The sequence below is a fragment of the Rhinolophus sinicus genome, chromosome 2 (assembly GCF_057876585.1).
Source record: "Rhinolophus sinicus isolate RSI-liver-muscle chromosome 2, RSI-T2T, whole genome shotgun sequence".
Lineage (NCBI taxonomy): Eukaryota > Metazoa > Chordata > Mammalia > Chiroptera > Rhinolophidae > Rhinolophus > Rhinolophus sinicus.
In genome coordinates this window covers 169,778,756-169,801,155 of record NC_142502.1, presented here as the reverse complement: position 1 = coordinate 169,801,155, position 22,400 = coordinate 169,778,756, and the positions used below count along the sequence as shown (strand labels likewise).

Below are 22,400 nucleotides of genomic sequence, written 5' to 3'. Positions count from 1 at the left end.
TGCTCTTGACTTCTAAAAGGGTTTATGACAGTGAGCAGAAGGACAGTGGCCTTGGACTCTCACTGCCCAGGCCAAGAGCACAGAAAGGGACCTGCCACCTAGAGAGTGGGACCAAAAGTCTAGGAGGTGGAGATCCACTTTTCAGCGTACCCATCACACTGGTTGTATTTTGTCTCATGTATGAGCTATTTTTATATTAAAGGACTGGCTAACCAGATAAGTAAATAATGCCCTATGGAAAGCAAGCAGAGGCCATGGGTGATCTCATACTAATGGTGCTTTTGTGCAGGTCTTTCAGCAGGCTACCTTCAGTTGTGAAGTCTACAGGGCTCTGCGTAGGAACCAATTTCAAGCTACGCTTTAGTTCTGAGCCCAAACCTTGCTTCTTTTTGGTCCCTACTGATTCAGGCAGGGAAAAAGATAAGAATCAAGAAAAACAGATTTGCTACACACATTGTTGATCTACCAGCAGAATCCCTGTGTTATGACAGTGCTTCCTTCTGCCAGGTACCTGCTGGAACAGGATTTCCCAGGCATGAGGATTGGGCCCGAGCCAACCACCGACTCCTTCATTGCGGTGATGCAGGGCGACATGGAGGGGATCATCCCTGGGAATGCCCTGGTGGTCGATCCTAGGAAACCCTTCCGGAAACTCAATGCCTTTGGCAATGCCTTCTTGAACAGGTGAGTGAGGAAGGAACACACATCCTGACTGTTCTCTTTTCTTCTTCTTGGAGTATGAGAAGGGAAAGGATGGGGCAGGGTCTTGGGAGGCTCGGCACCTTTCCATACCTAGAGTCTGTCTTGATTGTCCCATTCTTGCTGGGAATGTAACTGAGTCAGTCATCATTGATTAGGGATGTGGGTGCTGCAATTGCTAGGCTGGCTCCTCCTGAATAAGCAGCAGGAAAGGGTATGTAGCAAGTTGAATCATATCCCCCATAACTGCACCTCCTGCCAATGAAAGTGGAGAGAGCTGCTCTGTATAGTTCCCAGTTTTTGCCTGCGTTACGGCAGGAATTTGCATTCAACTGGAAGGAGACAGAAGAAGGTTCTTCTCTATTTCTGGACATTGTTTTTACTTGGTGGAAAGAATCCTGAGCTTAAGATGGAAGCCCCGAGTTTGAACACTGACTCTCTTACTAAACTCACTGTGTGGCCTCAGACAGGTCACCTCCCCTCCCCTGGGACAAGTCAAAGCTTGCAGACACCAGCGTCATTGTGATGATTTGAGTGAAGAAAGCCCTCGGGAATGCCTGGCAAGCTGAGCTGGGCCTTTCTGTTCCACTAAAATGCAGGCCAATCCCCTGATTGCACTTTTTATATAAATTCACACTGCAATTTTTGCATGCGTATTGCACTTAAAAATTTTAAAACTACTTTCCCTAATTAGAGTAAAGGTAAATACTATGGGCTTTGACTTCAGCAGACCTGGGTTGAAAGCCTACCAGTTAGCCCCAGGGATCTTAGACAAATTACCTAACTTCTCTGTGTCCTACTTCTGCCATCTGTGAAATAGGATAATAATAGTATCCTCCTCCAAGGCAAGAGGACTAATGTGGCCTTATGGAAAAGTTGGCATTTGCCATGGGTGTTCAGTGTTCAATGATGGGTGACGTGACACTGAAAGGGTAAAAAAAAAAGGAAATTCCAGGTAGAGTAAACATATATACACAAGCAGGAACCCTATGACTAGAACTTTGTAAAGTTTGTGCTTTTCTCCAGGAGTAACAGCTGAGGTCACGCATGTTTACACTGACTGTTGGCTGGGGATCTGTCAGGCACGTCCAACGCAAGGACAACAGGGAACGGGAGGCGAACCTCCTTCTGTGAGCTGCTAGCTTTTCTGCAGCCACGCACAGGAAGCTGCACCCCAGATATCTGGTTTCTTCTCAGTGCCACCCAGTGGTCTTATGTCACATCCCTCATCGGTTCCCCTCCCCCTCTATGGGAATTCTAAGTCCTCTCCAATCACCTCAGCCTCCTTGTCTTTCCACAGATGACCTTGCTTCCCTTTCTAGAGAAAATGGAAGCCAATGTCCATGGACTCCATCTAGTTGATTTTTCTAATCAGTCCATAAACCGAGTTCCTTTGCCTTTGTCTTCACTTCCTCCTACCCAGTCTGCAGAGAGCTGTGGCTTTTCTTTTTCTCAGAAGGTCTAACTCCTGCCTTACCCTGTACTGTGCTCTAGGGCATCTTCTGAGGGACCTGCTCCATCAGTTATTCCTTCTCTTTCTGACAACTGTACTCACCTTTGGCTCCTCCTCTCCACATGGAAGTAGCTCCTCTTGAAAGCCCTGCAGCGGGGCCTACTAACTCTTATCCTGTTGCTTTCCTTTCACAGCTAAGTTTCTTGGCTTCACCCCCTGAAGTCTTCCTGTGCCCCAATCTGTGGAACGTGGCTTCATTCTGTCACACCTGCTCGTGTGAAGGTCATTGTGACACCTTAGTGATCATAAGCAGGGGGCACCTTCCACCTTTACCTTACCCCACCTCCCTTTGGTATTTGTCTCTCAACCACTGTCCACTCTCAGCTCCTTGGCTCTCCGCCTGCCTCCCTGGCCAGGCCCTCTTCAGTCTCCTCTTGGTCCCGTGTTTCCCTGGCTCCTATGACTTGGTGTCGCCCTCAGTCAGGCCATCCTCAGTCCCCTCCCTGCCCTTCTCACTCCATACACTTGGCCTGACTGATGCCTCAGCCACAGCCCTGTCACCAAACACTAGCCTCATGCACACGATCACCTGGTCACCAAGTGAAGGGAACCCTGCTCAGGCTGGCTTCAGCAAAACATGGAAGGTACTTTAGGAAACTGGGGTGTGCCATGGAATGTAAAGACCAGAACGTGTCTGGGCTTCCGGCAAACGGAAACCATGGCTTCAACAGGACGTGGACCATGCCACTGTCTTTTCTACCCCCTTTATCCAGCACAGTGCCAGGCACATAGCAGGTGCTCCATAAATATTTGTTGAATTGAACTGGATATATTGACAACCATCGTATCTGATTACGTCACTTGTCTTGCTTAAAGCCTTCCAACGGGTTTCTACTGCCCTCGGTATAAAATTCAAAATTTTTAATGTGACTTTACAGCCTTCGTGATCTGGGCCCCACCTCCCTGTCCAGCCTCATTTCTGGCCACTCCAGCCTTCCCATTCTTGCTTCAATGATGTATACATCCCAGGGATGGTGTCTCTCTCTCTCTCTCTCTCTCTCTCTCTCTCTCTCTCTCATTTCTATGCTGCCTTTGCGCACCCTTATATTAGTCACCTAGGCCTGCCATAAGAAATTACTTCAAACAGCAGACACGTTTTGTCTCATAGTTCTGGAGGCCAGAGTTTGAAATCAAGGTGTTGGCAGGGCCATGTACCTCGGAAGACTCTAGAGGAGGATCCTTTCTTGCTTCTCCCTGCTTCTGGTTGCCCCAGGCATTCCTTGGCTGGTGGCAGCAAACTTCCAGCCTCTGCTTCTATCTTCACATGGCTGTCTTCCCTCTGTGTGTGTCTGTCTTCACAGGGCATTCTCCTGTCTTATAAAGTGTTGAATTATAAAATTCTACACCGGAAATGTATATAATGTTATTAACCAATATTATCCCAATAGATTTAATTGGGAAAAAAAAAAAGATACCAGTCATATTAGATTAGGGGCCTACCCTACTCTAGTACGATCTCAACTAATCACATCTACAACAACCCTATTTCCAAATAAGGTTACATTCTGAGCTACAGAGGGTTAGGACTTCAACAGATCTCTTTGGGGGACATGATTCAACCCATAACAGTGTTCTTTCACAGTATGGAATGCTACCCTGTCTGCCTGGTAAATGCTGGTCATCTTTTGAAGACTTAGTTCAAGTTCTGCCTGCTCTGGGAAACTGTCCCCAAGACCCTTTTCCAAGTGTCCCTGGCCTCCTCACCTAACCTGCATCTCTGCAGCCTTCTCACTGGGTAGCAGAGGCACCTTTTCCTGCCTGTTCCTTGAGACTATGGGACCTCATAATACACCTGGGAGAGTAGGACACTTTTTAGCTTCTACCAAAAATGACATATAAGAGAGAATACTTGAAGTAAGGCGGATCTAAGTTAGGTTTACCAATTTGTATCCTGAGACTTCAGGATGTAGCCCTAGAAATATTTCCTCGAATAAAGTTTGCCGGCTATCCTAATAGCACAGTTTGGTATTTCGGTAGCCCTTTGAAACCCTCCCCCCCAAAAAAAAACAAAAAACCCATTCATCAAAGCCAGCTCCAGTGCCTCCTCCTCTGGGAAGCTGTTGCTAGAAGCCATCTCTCCGCCTTCGGTCTCCTGAGTCCTTCACCTGACCTCCCTCAGGGTGCTGGTCCCATCACACCTCATAATATGTTTGCCATGTGCTCCTCTCCCCACCAGACGGTGCACCTGAAGGTGTCCCTGATGGCAGCACTTCAAAAAGTAGGCCCATGGCTGCCTCAGGGTCACCCACGGAGCTCCTCAAAGTACAGATCCTGGGCCCCCTGCTAACCTGGGGTCTAGGCCTGCACTGCAAGGCGGCCAGGCTTCTCAACCTCTGCCCAGGGCAGGAGGGTGGGCTTGGCGCTGAAACAAGGGGTCATGAGAGGCAACAAGGGGGCAGCTGCTCACCGTGGTGTCCTCTCATCTGCTCAGGTTCGTGTGCGCCCAGCTGCCCAACCCCGTGCTGGAGAGCATCAGTATCATTGACACCCCGGGAATCCTCTCTGGCGAGAAGCAAAGGATCAGCCGAGGTAAGCGAGCTACCTGGTCCACTTGGCTCTGGCTCCGTGCTGCTTTCTTTCTGGTACCAGGAGAGAGGCCACCGGGCCTTGTTGTCCCTTAGCAAGCCGGCCCCGCCTCATATGCTGTGCGGGCTAGTCCTGGGCAAGGGCCAGCAGACAACTTTGGGTCCACTGTAGCTCCAGAGACTGCTGGCCTCAGTCTTCTCATCTGTAAAATGGAAACATCAAAATTTGCTTTACTTCCTTCATCGGGGTTATTCATTCTCCAAACGACAACTACCACGGGCCAGACCCCGATTGCTTCTGCAGTTCCTGCAGCCCCTGCCCCAGGAGTGTGCAGTTCTGCAAGGGAGTCAAGTACTTGCAGAGAACTTCAGCTCGACAGGGGAGATGCCAGTGTGCTCTGGGGCACAGGACTGGGGAGCTGGTATATGAAAGCACTTTGAAAACTCTTCACTCTGGACAGATCCAGGGTAATCGCTCATTAAGGAGGGGGTTCACCATGGGGTGTTTAGGAATCAGAACACTGGAGCTACACTGCCAGGGTTCAAAGCCTGCCTCTGCCACTTCTTGGCAGCTTAAGCTTGGGCAGGTTTCTTTGCTCTAGTTGGTTCATCTGTAAAATAGGGAGAAATAATTATATCTACCTTATAGGTTGTTTGAGGATTAAAAGAAATAATACAAATAAAAAGCCTTCTGGCCGGCACACAACAGTGCCCAGTAAACATAAGGTGTTATTACTTGTCACCATCATTATCATTGGTTTTTTTCTAAAATGCTAGATCAACGCTGTAAAAAGCTAAGAACAATGGCTCTTGGCTCCCCACACCCAGCCACTGCTGCCACAGCGTGCTGTGTGCCCCCGGCACCCCCTTCCCTTTCTGTGCCCTGTGTTGCATCTCTGGCAAGGAAGGCAGATGAAGCCACACACACTCAATGCTGGACTGGGAGCTGGGCTGGAGCCAAACTAGCACTCGGAAGTCAGCATCCGGGAAGGGAAGGTTTGGCAAGAGTTCCCTGGGCAGCAGCTGGAAGTCTTGCCTCTCCTGAACCAACTGCCTGCTTCCTTCCCGCCTTGCCTCAGCCCCTGTGCTCTGCGGTCCTGCTGGGGCAGGCGCAAGGTCTATCCTGCATTGTCTGTCTGTCCTGCAATGTCTGTACCACCACAGCAGGTGGGGAGGAGGTCCAGAAACCCCCTGCACCAGGGCCACGGCCTGCAAGTGCCAGCATTTACTCAGCCCCAGGCCCCACACAGAGAGCCCAGGGCCACACAGGTGACAGGCCAGCGCTGAGGCTGGGTACCAATGAATGCTGCAGGTGGCCACCTGGGTGCAGGCCACTACTGCTGGAACCCAGCTGCTGTCCAGCGCTCCTGCGAGCTGCCTCAGATTCCTCTCTGAAGAGAGCAGCTCGACAGCACCAGGCTCAGCAGTTTTGGAGTCCACCATGGTGTGAATAGGTCAGCCAGCCCTGGCTGGCGGTGGAGCAGGAAAACAGCAGGAAAGAAAGGCCCCCCGAGGTAACAGCCTGCTCAAGGGCCTCAGGACTCCCAGTCCGTCCTTAAGAGAAGACAAAGCCTGTTCTTCAGGGACCTCGTTCTGGAGCAGGTGGGAGGGAGTGGTGGGAAACCCTGACCTTCCCCACATTTCACTGAGCAAGTGACACCTGGGAAGAAGAGGGGAAAGAAAGCAGCAAGTCAGGAGGGGGCCTTGGGAACTATGCTAACCGTCCATATAATCAGCAGCCTGACATCTACGTGAGTGGGATGTGATAGAGGTGCCCTGTAAAGGAGGCCTGGGAGCCTGTGCTTATTGTGGAGAGCAGCACAGTCGTGTAGGGGTTGGGGCAGCTGATCTGAAGCCATAGAACCCACCGCCTTGGAAAGAGAGGGGCGTCTCCCCACCCATCTGGTCTCTATGTCCTTCGTAAGCATTCTGGCTTGTTCAGGGCCCTGTGGAGGGGCAGCTTGGGTTGCTCTCTGTCTGGTTTCTATTAGTTTCCCTCAACACTCTTTCCCTCCTAACCAGTTCCCACCCTCACTCCCCCCGCCCCTCAAGTACCAGCATCTGGCCTCATCCTGAGTTTAGACCTAAAGGGGATTTACTGTTCTATATGGGCAGCTGTGTCTCCTAAGAAAGGCTCAGGACAGCCAAACTTCTCAATCTGAACTCCCTAGCAGGTAGGCGGCACACGCACCTGCAAGGCCAGTGCAGCCAGCCTGCCAGGTGGGTCCAGAGAGAACTCCAGCCTCGCGGTTTCCAAGAACGCTGGACTGGGAGTTCAGAGCATGGGCTTTTAGAACTTGTGTGGGTCTCAACAGGTCACATTTTCTCCTTGAGCCTTTGTGTCCCCAAGGATAACAAGGGGTAATGATACCCACCATATGACCTTGTGAGGTCCATGGATGGTGATGGAAACAGACATCAGCTCTGGGTCTGGATTTCAGTGAGCTCCCTTCTTTCCCCTTTACCTGCCAGCCAGGGTCGTCTATTATACAACCTCAGCGTAATCTATGTGCATGGCCTCCCTTGCAGTTCTGCAGTGCACAGCCTGTGCAGCTGTATGTGGCAGTCCTGCTTCAGGAGCTCCTGCCTTCCTATTCCATTCTTTTCCTAGTCCTCTATCTTCTCATCTGCCTTCATCTTTGGCCCTGAGCAGCTGCCCTGTGCAAATTGGGTGCGTGGTTGTCTAGCCTGCCCTTCCTATCCTTTCCCATCGAACAAGACTAAGCCCCACCTCTAGGAGAAGTGATGGCCCATGAGTGGCTACCCAGGCCAGTTTGTTCTCTGCCCTTCTGAGTCTAGACTATAAATGCATCTTCTGGCAAAAGCAGGCTGTGATAAAAACAACAGCTGGGTGGTGGGCTGCCGGCACTGCATCAGCAGCCTGGGGCAGTGCTAACCTCAGCTCTCCAAGGAGACTGGGGGAATTGGGAAGGGGGATCAGACAGTCTTGGATATCAGCAGGAACACAAATGAAGAAAGTTTCCAGTATTCAGCCCTTCCTCCTCCTTCCTCACAATCAGCCATAGATTCTGGGGGCTCCAGCTTATACCTACACACAGAAATACCCCCCCACACACACCTCCCTCCACATACCCTCCCACACACAAATGTGTGCACAGAACCAAATGCGCTTTATATGGCTTCTTGCCTGGGGCCCTCAGACCTCCAGGTTTGATTGCAGCACAGATTTGGTGCTTCTTCCCTTCCTTCTGCCACCTAGGGCAGGACAGAACCCTCAACCCGGCTGAGGGGCATACAGAGCATGAAATCCAGCCAACGTTCCTCTCTGGTCAAGCCTCATGGCTGGCACGGGGCTGTCTCACCAGAAAAAAAGGGCACCATTATCAAATCTGTACAGAGCCCCCTCTGGACCACTGGGCCCAGTATGTCACACTCTGGAAAGTGAGATGTTCCCAAGGGCTCCCCAGGCCTCAGGCTTCATGGGAAGGAACGCTCAGGCCTCAGGCCAGCACTGGGCAAAGTGTGGTCCTTGCTCAGGGTGTGGTCCCTCTGCCGGAGCCTGAGGGTGGGAGAGGGGGAACAGGGGACTTACGGAAACCTGAGCCTGGGAGGTCGCAGGCCAGCACTTGTCTCTGATGAAGATGCAATGGGATGGGCAGCGGAAGGGCCAGGAGGCAGTTCCTGGAAGTGACAGGATATGCCCAGCCCAGGGCTCATTACTGGAAAGGAGCAAGGAAGCAGCCGAAGTGGGAGGGCTCCGGAAGCCTGAGTGTCCTCACACATCGGAACCACATTTCCCGGCTACTTCTCAGCTAGAAATCCCCACAGGCCCCACCTTAGAAAAGCAACCCCTTGGGTGTGGAGCTCACATCCCTCCCAGTGGACCCCTTCGTGTACAGGTGAGCTTAGCAAGGCCACAGCAGGTAAAAACCTTGCCTAGGTCCCAAAACTGGAGTGGGAACTCTGGCCTTCTGATTCCCAGTCCAGTGGCTTTTCAACACATTTTCATCGTCTGCCCAGGAAAAGGGCAGGGAGTAGGAATGAGGGCAGACTCATCTATGCGTCTCCTCTTGCGGGGACCTTGGGTTCCAGTCCCAAATTTGCCACCACTTGGCTATGTGGGCTTGGGCAAGCCCATTAACCTCTCTGTTCCATCTCCCTTCCCTGTAAGATTGTGTGCCTTATTTACCTCTTGGCCCGTGCAGAGTCATGAGGATCATAGGAGACCGTGTGGCTGAAAATACACAGAAATGTTCTGCCTTGTCCTTACATCTCACTTTAGGTCTTGAAGGAAGCCAGTGGGTGATTAAGGCGTTCCCTTGCTTATTGTGTTTGTCTCATTGATTTCCTCCTGCCTGGCATTACTTAGAAATGCTTTCTTTCCAGTCCACTTGAGCCTGGGGGGCAGTGGGAGAGCCTCAGGTCCCTGCAGGCTGCCCAGTCTCTGGGTCTGGCGCCTGCAGACCAGATCTCTATGAGCCAGCAGACTTGCTACAAGCAATTCCAGGAAGGCCAGCTTCACCATCAGTCTCCTGGGGCTCGAATCTCCCCCCCCCACACACACACACTGCCCTTGAGCTGCTGCAGGTACTCAAGAGCTCCTGTTGTGTGTCTGAGAGCCATTCCTGGGACCAGCAAGGGAAAGGGGACCTGTCACTGGTTGTCCTGTTCACCCCAGACATGAAGGCAGACCCTCCCTCTGCTATCGGATCCTGTTGCTATGACTCTACCACTGACCCTTTATCAGTCAGCCATTATCATCCCCATTTTACAGCTGAGAAAATTGAGGTTCACAATTGCCCAAGGCCACACAGAAAATAAATGGGAGAGCTAGTCCCATGTCCTTTTCCTTAGCATGCATTTCAGATGCTCCCATTCCTAGATGTGCATGAGCTGAGTTCAGGAAACAATGAAATACTAGTCCCGGAGGCTGCTAGGCTCTAAATAGCCAGGAGGAGGAGGCTGAGCTTCAGAGGAGACCCATGGAGTCCTTGCTTGCTTCTCAGGGCCCTTATAGCCACACCTGGGAGAAAGCACCTGTCTTTACTAACTCTGTCATTTGATAGCAGCCTGTTGGAGCATGCAGAATTTGCAAAAATAGGAACATGAATAGGGGCCCTCTGTGCTTCTAAAATCCTAGCAAGGGTTCCCAGAAGCCATCTGCTGTCCTCAGGCAGGAGCAGAGTTCACAGAGGCACCCGAGGCATTTAGGACAGTGGCCCCAGACTTCTTTCTTCCTGTGCAAGGGCTTCCTTGTGTCTAATCTCCATCTCTCCTGCTGTACTCTCCACCCTCACACTTCTAGTCTTAGAAGCAGGGAATTGTGTTCTGCCTTGAGAAAGGAAACTCAAAGATCTCCCAGTCCAACCCCCTGGCTTGACAGACCAAGAGACCAAGGACCAGAGAGGGGAGAGTTCTTGCCCAAGGACACACAGCAAGTTAATGGCTGAGCAGGTGGGCTTTCCCAGGTCAATCCTCCTCAGGTAACCTCTTCAGAGCACACCCATCTCATGGAAACTGCCTCTTGGAAGGAGCTCTTTATAAAAGGGATGGAGCAATAGGAACAGCCAAGCTCACATTCAGTTTCACCTGCATCCTCTTCTTTGGATCCTCACAGCAACCCTGTGGCAGGGTCTGGTGGGTTCCAATTCAGAGACCAGGCAACAGGCCCAGATGTGACTTGTGTACTGTCTCCCGGGTGTAAAAAGCAGAACAGGACTCACATTTCAATTTTGTTCTACAAATACTGATCGAGCATTACTGTGTGCCAGACACTCTGCTGGCACAGGGGAAGTGGAGAAGACGGAGTGCAGCCCCTCCCTGCCCAGTTCCCGGTGCCCTGGGAGGACGACCCATCCTGACAATATCTGGTAGAGCAGAGGGGGCACACATTTCTCCTAGTCCACAAGAACACTAAGGAACACCTGACCCAGCTGCGGGGACAGGAACAGGCAAGGGTTCATCCTGTTCTGGCTGCACTAACCTGCTGCTGTCACTCTCTCCTGCATCCGGAGTTGGGGGCTAGGCAGGTCGCTGGGATCTGCCCCTACTCCCCTCCAAGCCTGCATAGCCTAGGCATCCTCTTGCATGGCTGGTACCATCAGGGATTGGAGAGAGGTTGGGGGTGGGAACTCTACAGCTTCTCTGGCCCCTTTGCTTTCCCCAGCCCTTGGATGGGTGGCTAGAGGGCTGGACTTGGAATTAGAAGGCCCGAGTTCTGGTCCTGGTTCTGACTCTACTGCGGCATGGCCCTGGGCACATCTCTCACCCTCCAGGAGCCTCCATTTCCTTGTCAGTAAAATGCCCAGTGCTGACTGCTCTGGCTGCCCAGCCAGTTATGAGTGGCTGACGTGGTGAGTGCTGAGGGCTTACATTTGCTCCACATTTGATGGAGAGAGCCATAGTATGCTCTTCCCAGCAGCCCTCCCCATGGCCTGCACGCCTCAGTTAAAACCCTGGTCAGGCCAGATTTTGGAATAGTTCTCGGCAGCATGCCAGATCAGGACCCCGCTGCCTTCCCCAGCTACTAGCTGGGCCAGCTGCTGCTTCCAGGCACCACTGCAGTGAAGCTGGACCTGTTTTCTGGGCTGTGGGTTGGGGCAGGGCGATCAGGTTGTCCTGATTTTTGTGAGCCCTCTGGTCCCCATCCTGACCACAGCTCTGAGGGACTGCCTTTGGGAGGTGAGAGTAGCCGGGCTGTGCTGAAGCAAAGATTACAAATAGCCAGGAGCCATACCTGGGGAAGGGAGGGGAACCGGAGAGCAGGTACAGGCTGCAGGCCCACCTGGAGTGGGTCATGACATGAATATCTGACAGCCAGAGCAAGCATTGAACTTGAGGTTAGGTTTCATGCCCCACCAGCTGCCTCCTACAAGCAGGGTGGTCTTGGCTGAGTCACTCTGTAACCATCTCTAAGTAGCACTGACAGTGCACCTACCTTGTTACTGGGCACAGCCTGACCCCCAAAGCACTTTTCTGGGCCCTGACCCTTAATGGAGAGGGCCCATTTCCTTGAATGAAAAGACTAAATGGGAATAATGGTGTTAATAATAATTAGCATTTATTGAGCAGCTACTAAGTGCTATGTTCCATGTGTATGTAGTCCTCATAATTCTATTAGTTAGGTACTATTAGTATGCCCATTTATAGATGAAAAAGCACTGACTCAGAGACACAGAGTAACTTGCTCAAGGCCAAATAGTGAAAATGTGGAGGAGTCAGGATTTGAACCCAGGTCTGACTCCCAAGACTGTGTTATTTCTACTGCACCTGGTGGCTCTCCCCAAGCCCTCGCCCTGTGCCCCAAAGGCCCTTCCCCCGACTGTCCCTCTGCCGGCAGGGTACGACTTCGCAGCGGTCCTGGAGTGGTTCGCCGAGCGCGTGGACCGCATCATCCTGCTCTTCGACGCCCACAAACTGGACATCTCAGACGAGTTCTCCGAGGTCATCAAGGCCCTCAAGAACCACGAGGACAAGATGCGCGTGGTGCTGAACAAGGCCGACCAGATCGAGACGCAGCAGCTGATGCGGGTGTACGGGGCCCTCATGTGGTCCCTGGGGAAGATCGTGAACACCCCCGAGGTGATCCGGGTCTACATCGGCTCCTTCTGGTCCCACCCCCTTCTCATCCCTGACAACCGGAAGCTCTTTGAGGCTGAGGAGCAGGACCTGTTCAGAGACATCCAGAGTCTGCCCCGAAACGCTGCCCTGCGCAAGCTCAATGACCTCATCAAGAGAGCCAGGCTGGCCAAGGTGAGGCTGCCCCCGGGGAGATGGGCAGTTTGGGTGGCACCAACGGTTTGGGGTGGTGGGGTCAGCTGCAAAAGCTGAGGGCGGCTGCCTGCAACCCTGTGCCTGCCCACATGAGACCGTCCTGTAGCCACTGCCTCAGGAACACCCGCCGTGCCAACTCTGGCAGCCACGGGGCAGGGCAGCGTGCTGGCGATGATCACAGGCCCTGGTGTCAGACAACTAGATTAGAGGCTGACGCTGCTGTTTACTAACTGTGCGATCCCCACCCCAGCAAGGCCCTCGGTCTCTCTGTGCCTGTTTCCACGTCTGTAAAATGAAAGGGCTGGCGGATAGAACAGAGAATGTAAAAGCTCTCATCACAGTGTGTGTGTCCTCAGGAGTGCTTAGTGAGTGTTACCGTCTTCCTCATCAACATTGTCTCTAGCATGACCGTACCTACTACCGCCTTGACCTTCGCCTCCCCACTGTCTCACCTTTCCCATGAGACATAGAAAAACAGCTCAGCGCTGCAAGCAGTGTGAGCAAGAACGTGGAGATAAGAATTGTTTCAGAAGTAGGAGCAGGAGGAGGACGGGTTTATGGAGAGAGATGGGTGACAGCCCCCTAGAGGGAAGAGATGAAGCGAGGGTCTTGATCTGAAGCTTTCTCTCTGCTCCCATTTCTCAGGTCCATGCCTACATTATCAGCTCTCTGAAGAAAGAGATGCCCTCAGTGTTTGGGAAAGACAACAAGAAGAAGGAGCTGGTGAGCAACCTCGCTGAGATTTATGGCCGGATCGAGCGGGAGCACCAGATCTCACCTGGGGACTTTCCCAACATGAAGAGGATGCAGGTAACCAGAGTCTGGGGCTCCAGGACAAGGGACAGTGTCACACAAGCTGGCTGAGCAGCCTGAGTATGGAGGAGGCCGCCCTTGGGTCCCTTGGATGGAAAGTCAACCCAGAATCAGAAGGCAGGGAGATGACCCTACATCTGTCCTCCCTGCTGAACTGTCATTGGCCCAGAAGGTGTCATAGCTGGGCCTGGGGAGAAACAGAGCCACAGCACTCCTAAAGGAGCAGGGGTGTCACATGATGTTTGGGGTCTGACACCTCTAGTTTATGATCCTCTCCAGTCACAGGCATCACAGGCTTAGAATCCCCACCATGTCACATGAAAAAAAAGGTTCTCCAGGCCCTCAAGTGCTTACGTTGACCTCTGAGCTCCCACTTGGGAGCTGTTTGGAACGCAAGGCAGAGACGTCCACACAGGAGCTTGCCATCTTTGGAGCACACTGTGGGCTCCTTTTTTGGGTCAGGGACCATCACACATGATTTATCTTGTTATTCCCCAGATCCTCTAAGGGAAGCATTTTCATCCTCTCTTTATAGATGAGCAAATAGAGGTTTATAGAGGTAGTTAACCTCTGCAATTAAATTGCCTGCAGATTTCTGAATGTAGTGATCACATAAGGCTGCCAGTAGAAAAGCCAGGAGTGGTCCCCGAAGTCCAAGCAGGAAACCATCACATCCTACTAACTGGATCCTCTCTGAGCCTATCTCTTCATCTGTAAACTGAGGCTCCAGAAGCATCCACTGTATATGGATTTTGAGCATCAGTAAGATAATACTTACAAGGCACTTAGCACAGAGCCTGGTACAGACTATGCCCTTAAACTTCAGTAGAAGTAAGATGTCACCACTGGGGGAAGTTGAGTGATGAGCATGAGGGACCTACCTCTCCGTACAATTTTTGCCACTTCTCATGATTCTATAGTTAATCCAAAATAAAAAGTTTTTAAAAATTAGGAAATTAGAGAAAAAGTAGCAGCAGATGTGGTAGTAATATTGTTTTTGCTCTTGGTGCTGACTTTGATCTTTAGCTTGGGAACCAGTTTCTCAGTTTCTAAGACTAGGGTTTTAGAACATTACTATAGTCCCAAATAGGCATTTTTAGTTTCCTATCTGGTAAAATAAAAAGAAAAAAATAGATGTGTAGAGTATGCAATTTGTTCATATATCCATTCATTCCTATAACCACCTCCCATAGTCCGTCACTAATTTCAGAATTACTTTAATGTAATTTGGGTTTCTCAACAGCTGTGGCTTGGAACGTTTTTAGTTTCTCTTCTGTTAAGAAGTTAATGATCTGTAAGCAAACATTTGGGAAGATGACATTTGAAAGGAACCATATGACCCCTTTTTTAATGTGAGGAATCGTTTCTCAACATAAATGGTCTCACCTTCTCATTCGTTTGCCTGTCCTACGTTAGGTTCTGTTGTTCGGTATGCTGAATCAATAACGTAAAAGGCCATCCTGTGAAGGGGGCCGAATGTGTGGGGGGTGGGAGCACTCACCATGCTCCCTAAAAGATATTGGGATGCCTATTTGGGAACCCACCGAACACACCAAGAAGTGAACAAGCTGGGAGAGATGCAAGGGATCTTGGGAAGTTATGCCCTGAGGGCAGGAGAAAGGGCCTGTCTGCTCCTCCTGCCCTCCCCACCCCACTGAGCCCCCACCATCTCCCTGGTTCAGCCCTGCTGGGGCGAGGTGAGAAACACCCAAGCTAACACTTGCTCTTGAAATGTAGCTGTGGGTGTTTTGGGAATTTTTCTGCAGTGAACTCAATGTGCTTGCCCCTGACACTGTCTTCTGCACACTGGTCTCTGCCCAGAGTCCTGAGCTTGCTGTGGCCAGAGTCAGGGCAGGAGTGGAAAGCGCTCACCTTGTCACTAGAGACGCCAAGGAGAAGTGGGGTGTTCTAGACTCAAGACCTTTCCAAATCACACAGACATGCAATGCGGAGCGTATTTCTTGTACCATGTGGCGGGGATGTCACAGGAAGGCCAGGAGGGGAACTTTTACAAAATCTGCATGCCTGCCCAGGTCTACCACGTCAGAAACTTTGAGAGCGGAGAAGATATTTGAAAAACTCTCTCCAGGCAAGTCCGTGAACATTCTGATTAAGAACCACTGGTTGGGGAGGACCTTTTGCTTCTATTATGATTTGTTTTCATTACCTGTGCCTCAATTTTTCCTTCCCTAAAATAGATAGAGTGTGATTTCCCCTCCCTCAGAAGGGTACTGGGGGGAGGAAATGAGATAATATAGTGAAAGCACTTTGTTTTTTAAGTTCAACCCTCATTAAAGTAGAGAGACCCACATGCCTCAGTCTCAGAGGGGCATAGCATTCAAGAGCCACTGTTCAATAGCCAAAACTAACTGAAAGAGAGATTTAATTATTTGCTGTCTAGAACAACGCTAAAGGTCATCGAAATAAATGGATCAGACCAATATTTGTTAAATTTTCCTTTCTTCCCAGCCCCTGCAACTGTTCTACTCTCTCCTAAAAAAAATTCCACCACGAGCACATGTGCCTTTTTTCTCCTCCTCTCTCAGATCTATTATTACTGTGTGACGTACATCAGCTTAGCCTCTAAGCCACAGGGCTGTGAACATTCCCACATTAGTCAAAGGTGGCCTCCCCATCTGGGGGAAGGATCCCTCTACTGTCTTCTGTCCTCACCTTCTTTTCTGTCCCTCTTCCCAGGACCAGTTGCAGGCCCAGGACTTTAGCAAATTCCAGCCCCTCAAAAGCAAGCTGCTGGAGGTGGTCGACGACATGCTGGCCCACGACATTGCCCAGCTCATGGTGCTGGTCCGCCAGGAGGAGACACAGAGGCCCGTCCAGATAGTGAAGGGCGGAGCCTTCGAGGGCACCCTGCACGGCCCCTTTGGCCACGGCTACGGGGAGGGTGCCGAGGAGGGCATCGATGATGCCGAGTGGGTGGTGGCCCGGGACAAGCCCATGTACGATGAGATCTTCTATACTCTGTCACCGGTGGACGGCAAGATCACGGGGGCCAATGCCAAAAAGGAGATGGTGCGCTCCAAGCTGCCTAACAGCGTCCTGGGCAAGATCTGGAAGCTGGCTGACGTCGACAAGGACGGCATGTTGGATGATGAGGAGTTTGCACTGGCCAACCACCTCATCAAGGTCAAGCTGGAGGGGCATGAGCTGCCCAGTGAGCTGCCCGCCCACCTCCTGCCCCCATCCAAAAGGAAAGTCGCCCAGTGATGGAACAGGGGGAGGTTCTAGTGTTACAGGAGATGGGAGAGGAGATTACACACACACACACACACACACACACACACACACACAGATCCTGTAAACTGCACTGAAGATGAGAGAGGTCAGTGACCCCAGGTTTCCAGGCTGATCTTTGTTTGGATACAAGTTCTCAGCATTGGTAGAAGCACAGGAGCATTCCCAGGGCCCCAAGTTTCAAGCCTTGGTCTCTCTTCCTCTCTCCCTCCCATCTTCCACTGCCCAGAGATCTGCCTCCTCCCCTGGAGGCAGTTAGGTCACTGGCCCACAGATGGCTCACCCTCCTCTAGATTCCCCAGATTTGGAGCAGATGGAAAAGCTTTTCGCTTAATATGCAATTCACTTGGTTTTCTGAGCTTTCTCCCCCTCTCTGGCTTCCTAATATGAAATCTGCTCCAAGCTCAGGAGATATGCAGGAAGGGGGCTGCGGCAGAGAGGAGAGGGGAGGAGGGGAGCATCCTTGGGGAACCAGGTCCCAGACTTGAACTGTTCTTTCCCAGATTTAGGCCCTGTCTGCCTCGGCAAACCTGGCTTTGAACCCTGCCAGCACTTCATTTCAAAGAACCGCGGTGAGGGAGGGAGAAAAGGAAATATAAGCAGGAAAGAAAGCAAAGAAACTATCCTGTCATTCTCTCCCCAAAGCTGGTCAAGGTGGTTTTATTGCACAGATTTTGTGAGATTCGTGTGTTTTTCCACCTGGCCTCTGATGTGTGGATGCTCAGACTCGACTCACATTTATCCAGCCCCTCCTGTGTGCCAGGAGCTGTCTTAGACACTTTTATAGAGACATTACCCCATGTGGCTCTCAGCACCACACAAGGGACTATGCATTAGCCCAGTCCCCCATTTTTCAGATGAGGAGCCTGAGACCCAGAGTTTTAAGTGACCTCAAAGTCCCAGAGGTCACACGTGATGGAGAGAGGATTCAGAGCCAGGAACTCATTCTCCCCTCCGCTGTGATGATGTGTGCAGGATCCAGCATTGCTGGCTGAGGACGAATCAGGGAGAGCAAGCTGAGCACGCAGGCCCCTCGCAGCCTCCCAGAGCAGGCTGACAAGGGAGAAGTCTGGCCACCTGCCACATCACAGAAGCAAACCGTGCCTTCTGGCTACACGCCCCATGTTCCTAAAATCACAGAAGCCCAACAGCACCAGCGAGAGAGTGGGCCTGCCTGCTGGATGCTGTCCACGTCTGTACCTACTCCGCTTCCCACCCAGAGCCTGAGTCATCCCAGCTCCAATACAGCCACCGGCGCCATCACGTGTGGCCTCGTGTTGATGCTCAGGGGTCTGAGGTGGTGGTCCCTGCAGGACCCCCAGCAACTCTGTGGTGTCTTTGGAAAATCCCCACCATGTTCAGTGCCCTGCCCTCTCTGTGGTTTCTCCTTTGGCTTGCTTTATGGCCACTGAACCAACCACTTTGTGTGTATGCTCCTCCTCTGATGGAAAACAGAAACAAGTATAACTTATTTTATATCTGTGTTCAGACTATATAGAGAATATTCTATGTACCTATGATGTGCTCATTACTGTAGTGTGTTTGTCATTAGTATTCATGTTAATACAGCATTTATCCTTTGGTAGCCACTTGGCCACAGAGCATCATTCCTTGGAAGGCTGAGGGAGAGGGGCTGGGTTCTTTCCTGGAGTTTCTGGTGGCACCTCTGGCAGAGGATTTGGCTGCCCAGAACGACCTCCTCACGTAACATCCCATTAACCTGTCAAAGTGGTTACCCAAGCCGCCCTGATGGAACCACCGGCCCCTGCCACTCTGGAGTGGAGATGGTCCCCAAGCCTCTGGGTCTCCTTTTTCATCCATACATTTCTCTTTCTCGCAAAATGAAGGGCAAAGGAAGGCCAAGGCAAAGAGGTGTAGCCTCCTCTAACTTGAGTGCCAAGCCCAGCTGAGAGACCATTTCTCAGTTCTGTGCGCTCTACACCTTTGAGTTGAAGGAGAAATGGGAAGGAGCAGAGGGAACTGAAGTTTCTGTCTGTCTATTTGAGAAGAAAGGAAGTGTCTGTTATTTCCATCATCCCATTGCCACTTGGACATATGCACCACCTTTCAACCCACCTCTCCCTGCCTTTCTTTCCTCACTTCTTCAAGACTCCACCCCAGACAGATCTATGGGACAGGGGGATTCCATGTTGGCACTTTCCCCATCTCCCAAGAAAGAGGAAGTGCTGCTTGAGGCTCCTCCCAATGGTTGAGGGGACAGTTGAAGGACACTTTTTCTGGGGCTGTTCCTCTGTCCCCTGCTGCCTCCGCCTACTGACCTCTAGCAGGCTCCGAGGACCTGAAAACATTTCATGTGGAAAGCAGAGGTGTGTCTTGGCCATCTCACGGGCAGGAATCCCTGGAGACCCTACTGTCCTGTGGCTCCTTCCCACCATGCCACTCAACTGGGCCACAGAAGTCATTACATAGAAAGAGCAGCACCCTACACCACTGCCCTGGGAAAGCCTGCCCTGGCACTGAGAGCTAAATCATGACCAAAATCTAGCTGTGTACAGGGAACGCTGCTGGCCATAGCAGGGCCTGGACCTGAGTTTGCAGAGTGGTGGGAGGTGGCCCTGAGTCACCCCCCACTTCCATTTGTCCCCTCTGTTCCAAGAGCCTACACTTGTGTTAGCGAGTCAGAATTAGCAAAGCTCTCTTGGGAAGAATAGGCTTGTTTCTTTCCCTTATGAGATGCTAACTAACCTCTGTACATATTCAATTCTTTATTCCTTAATTTGTCCCTCCATCCATTCTTTCTTTCACTCAGAAGACACTGAGAACTTCCTCCAGAAAACGGCTATAAGTTAAAGGTAGAGATTCATTCACTGAGCCATTTAAAACTACTTGAAGGCCAACTGTGCAGTCGGGACAATTCTAGAAGGATCCAGTCAAGCTCCTGCTCTCAAAGAGCTCACAGCCTAGTGGGGGAAGGGAGACATTCATATAAACATTGACAACACAACGAGGGACCAGGACAGGCTCTGGGGTGGGGGTGTGCAAGCAAAGTAGGGGCACATGAAGGTCAGAAATGGCTTCAAATTGGGGAGGAGGTGGTCAGAGAAATCCTGGGGTGAGGGTGGGAAACTTGAGATGAACCTGAGAAACCTTCTGGGGTCTGCCTCTGGTGCTTACGGTCTTCCTTTTCTAATTCAAGAAAGATCAACACAACCGCACTCCCAGCCCACAAAATCATGACAGACTGAGAACCACTGATGTATTTGAGAAAAAGCATGGTTAGAATTTTGCCTCTAGGGACCGTGCTGGTTTTTCATAGGCCATTTTCAAGCAGAAATATTACCCGTATCTTTAAAGTTGAAATGTTCATTGCTGGGAGGAAAAGAAGAATGGCAATAGGGGAATGTAAGTTATTCCAGATGGAGTGATGAAGGAAATGGGAGGATGTAAAGGGCACAGCTCTCCCCTCCGCCTCCCGCTGGGGGTAATTAGTGCTGTTCACCACATTTTGTTTCTCGGGGCCTTCTGACACAGAGAAGGATTAAACTTTCTACCCCTTGGAGTGAGGGGAGCTGTGTGACTTGTCTTGACTAGTGAAATAGGAGTGTAAGCCCCATGTCCTTTGCAGAAACAAGTGTGTAGTTTGTCACATTTTGCACCTTCTGCCTCACCAGGAAGTCATGTGGGAGCAAATGTGAAGATGGATCCGGGGTCAGCCCAAGTCTCTGGGTCACTCTGAAATCCCCGACCAGCCTGCACTGGACAGGTGGCATGAACACAACAGAAACCCTAGTCATTCAAATGTCAGGCCACTGACAGTCCTGGGCTATTTATTACCCAGCGCTACCTACACGATCATGTCCAAAATACCTGGTAAGTCCTTCCAGCAGTTTAGTCCATTGAGCAAATGTAAAGGGGAGAAAGGTAAGTAGACTGAGCTCCTACCTTCTTAAGCACCAAGGCCACCTGAAGCTGAAGGCGTGGGTGATTGGCACAAAGTCCTTTAGTATCCGAGCCACATTCACAACGTCCCAGAGCCGGCCCTTCAACATGACTTTATAAGTTGGAATACTTTGTACTAATGGAATCAGACACCAATCGGACTTGTCTTCTCTCTGCAGTAATATACATACATACTGGAGACTGACTGGGCATTTGTCTGCCTAGACCTGAAACAGAGGGTGTATAGGTCGGCAAGAGAGAATCTACAGTTCCCAGACTCCCTCGCAGCCAGGTTCAGGATGTGATTTCAGGTCCTGCCAACCATATATACACATGGAAGGGTTTCCTGAAGCAGATCATGCCAGAGATGGACCCAGCAGCTAACACAACAGCTTCCTGACTTCTCAGCTTTCTTTCTATGCTCAAGAAGCTGGAGGTCTTGTTTGTGAGGTCAGCTGAAGTAGCAGCCTGCACCCGGGAGAGCACCGTACATGAGCATATGCTGCCTGGTGTTTGCCCACCTAACCGTGGTGCCTGAGAGCAGTACTGAGATACGCAGAGGAGACCCAGCTACAGCAGGGAAGGCTTAGTGGAGGGTGTGTGTGTATGTGTGTGTGTGTGTGTGTTGAGAGGAGATGCTGAAGTGTATCTTGTTGGATAAGTGAGGAGCGAGTATGGCTGGGCTTTTCAGACAGAATGATGGCTGGGGGATTTTCATAATAATAGTCCCTTTCTGAGAATACAGAGGGTATGAATGTGTGCACTGAGAACACTTAAAATTATATAAATAAGGAAATGTTAAAAAAACAGCAATTCTATCTCCTCCCTTAGAATTTCATGAGGGGTGGTCCCCTCACCCTCCAGGCAAGTTGCTGAAGCATAAAGGTGGCAAGCATGGCCTGAGGGCAGGTCAGCATGTGACACCATTCCCACACACCATTACGCAGAGAAGAGACTAGAAAGTACTAGGACTAGGGCATCAGGCTACCTAAATCACAGCATCAGGACAAAACATGTGGCCTCGCTGTGCCTCCGTTTCTTTTTCACCTAAGTAAAGATCATTTCAATCCTTTGGAGATACAAAGGGACATGTGAGGATACAAAGGGACAATAGATGGGAAAGTTCACTGATAACAATAAACACTGCAGAGGTGAGTTCTGTTGGCATGTGCTAGAAGAGGCACTGTTCAGGGAGGAGGTGAGTATCCTATCTAGGGAAGGAAGGAAAACTGCTAAGCCCATAAAGGCACCTAAAGAAAGAGGAGAGCATGGGAGAGAAGATGTGGAGGCTCTGGGAAGAGCAGTATGTACGGCGCTTGAATACCTGGAAGGTACCCAGGGGCCCGGAGATTATCTCTGAGTACCTGCAAGCCCTGGCCCACTGTGGTCCCTATCTTCTGGCTAAATGCACAGCCTGGGTCCCTGCCTGGCCTCCCACCATTGTGATCTGGTGCTGATAAATAGCTATGAACACTCAAGGTGCAGTCATGGGGTGGGCGGGGGAAGGGACGGCATGACAGCATGGCTTTAATGCAGACCACGAAAGAATTTCATAGGTAATAGCAGATCCCCCCGTATACTGAATGCAGGAACCCCATGGCAAATGCTCGTCTCATTCACAATGTTTCTGAAGGACACTGTTGTGTAAGGTGACGTCTCCTTTTCTGCCAGCCAGGGTCTTTTCATAGCATTTCCGGACATTTGTTTTACAAGACAAGGAGGTAAGGCAGTAGAAAATGACAGATCCATGAAGAGAGATGAACCCGATTGCATCTCAACCCCATCTCAGGATGGGACTGGCATTTGGTTCACCTCTGAAAGAATGTCCAACTTACTGGCATAATGACAACACTGGTGAAATCTGACTTCAATCCATGTTTCCTTTATCACAGGCCACTTCCTCTCTCTTTCCTCTTTTTCCTGCTCTCCTTCCCACCCCTGTGCCAGCATGCTAGAGGACCACC

At 50.9% G+C, this 22,400-nt stretch overlaps 1 protein-coding gene across 1 annotated transcript in view; it reads left to right on the top strand.

Moving 5' to 3' along the window:
- The window catches only part of EHD3 (EH domain containing 3), a 31,000-nt gene extending 12,879 nt beyond the window's left edge, over nucleotides 1–18,121 (top strand). Inside the window, exons 2-6 of the mRNA XM_019735384.3 lie at nucleotides 508–684; nucleotides 4,644–4,741; nucleotides 12,038–12,450; nucleotides 13,117–13,281; nucleotides 15,982–18,121. Of these exons, the coding sequence (XP_019590943.2) occupies nucleotides 508–684; nucleotides 4,644–4,741; nucleotides 12,038–12,450; nucleotides 13,117–13,281; nucleotides 15,982–16,509 (1,381 nt within the window). The 3' untranslated portion in view covers nucleotides 16,510–18,121. The remainder of the gene's footprint in view (nucleotides 1–507; nucleotides 685–4,643; nucleotides 4,742–12,037; nucleotides 12,451–13,116; nucleotides 13,282–15,981) is intronic.
- Nucleotides 18,122–22,400: the final 4,279 nt, after the last annotated feature.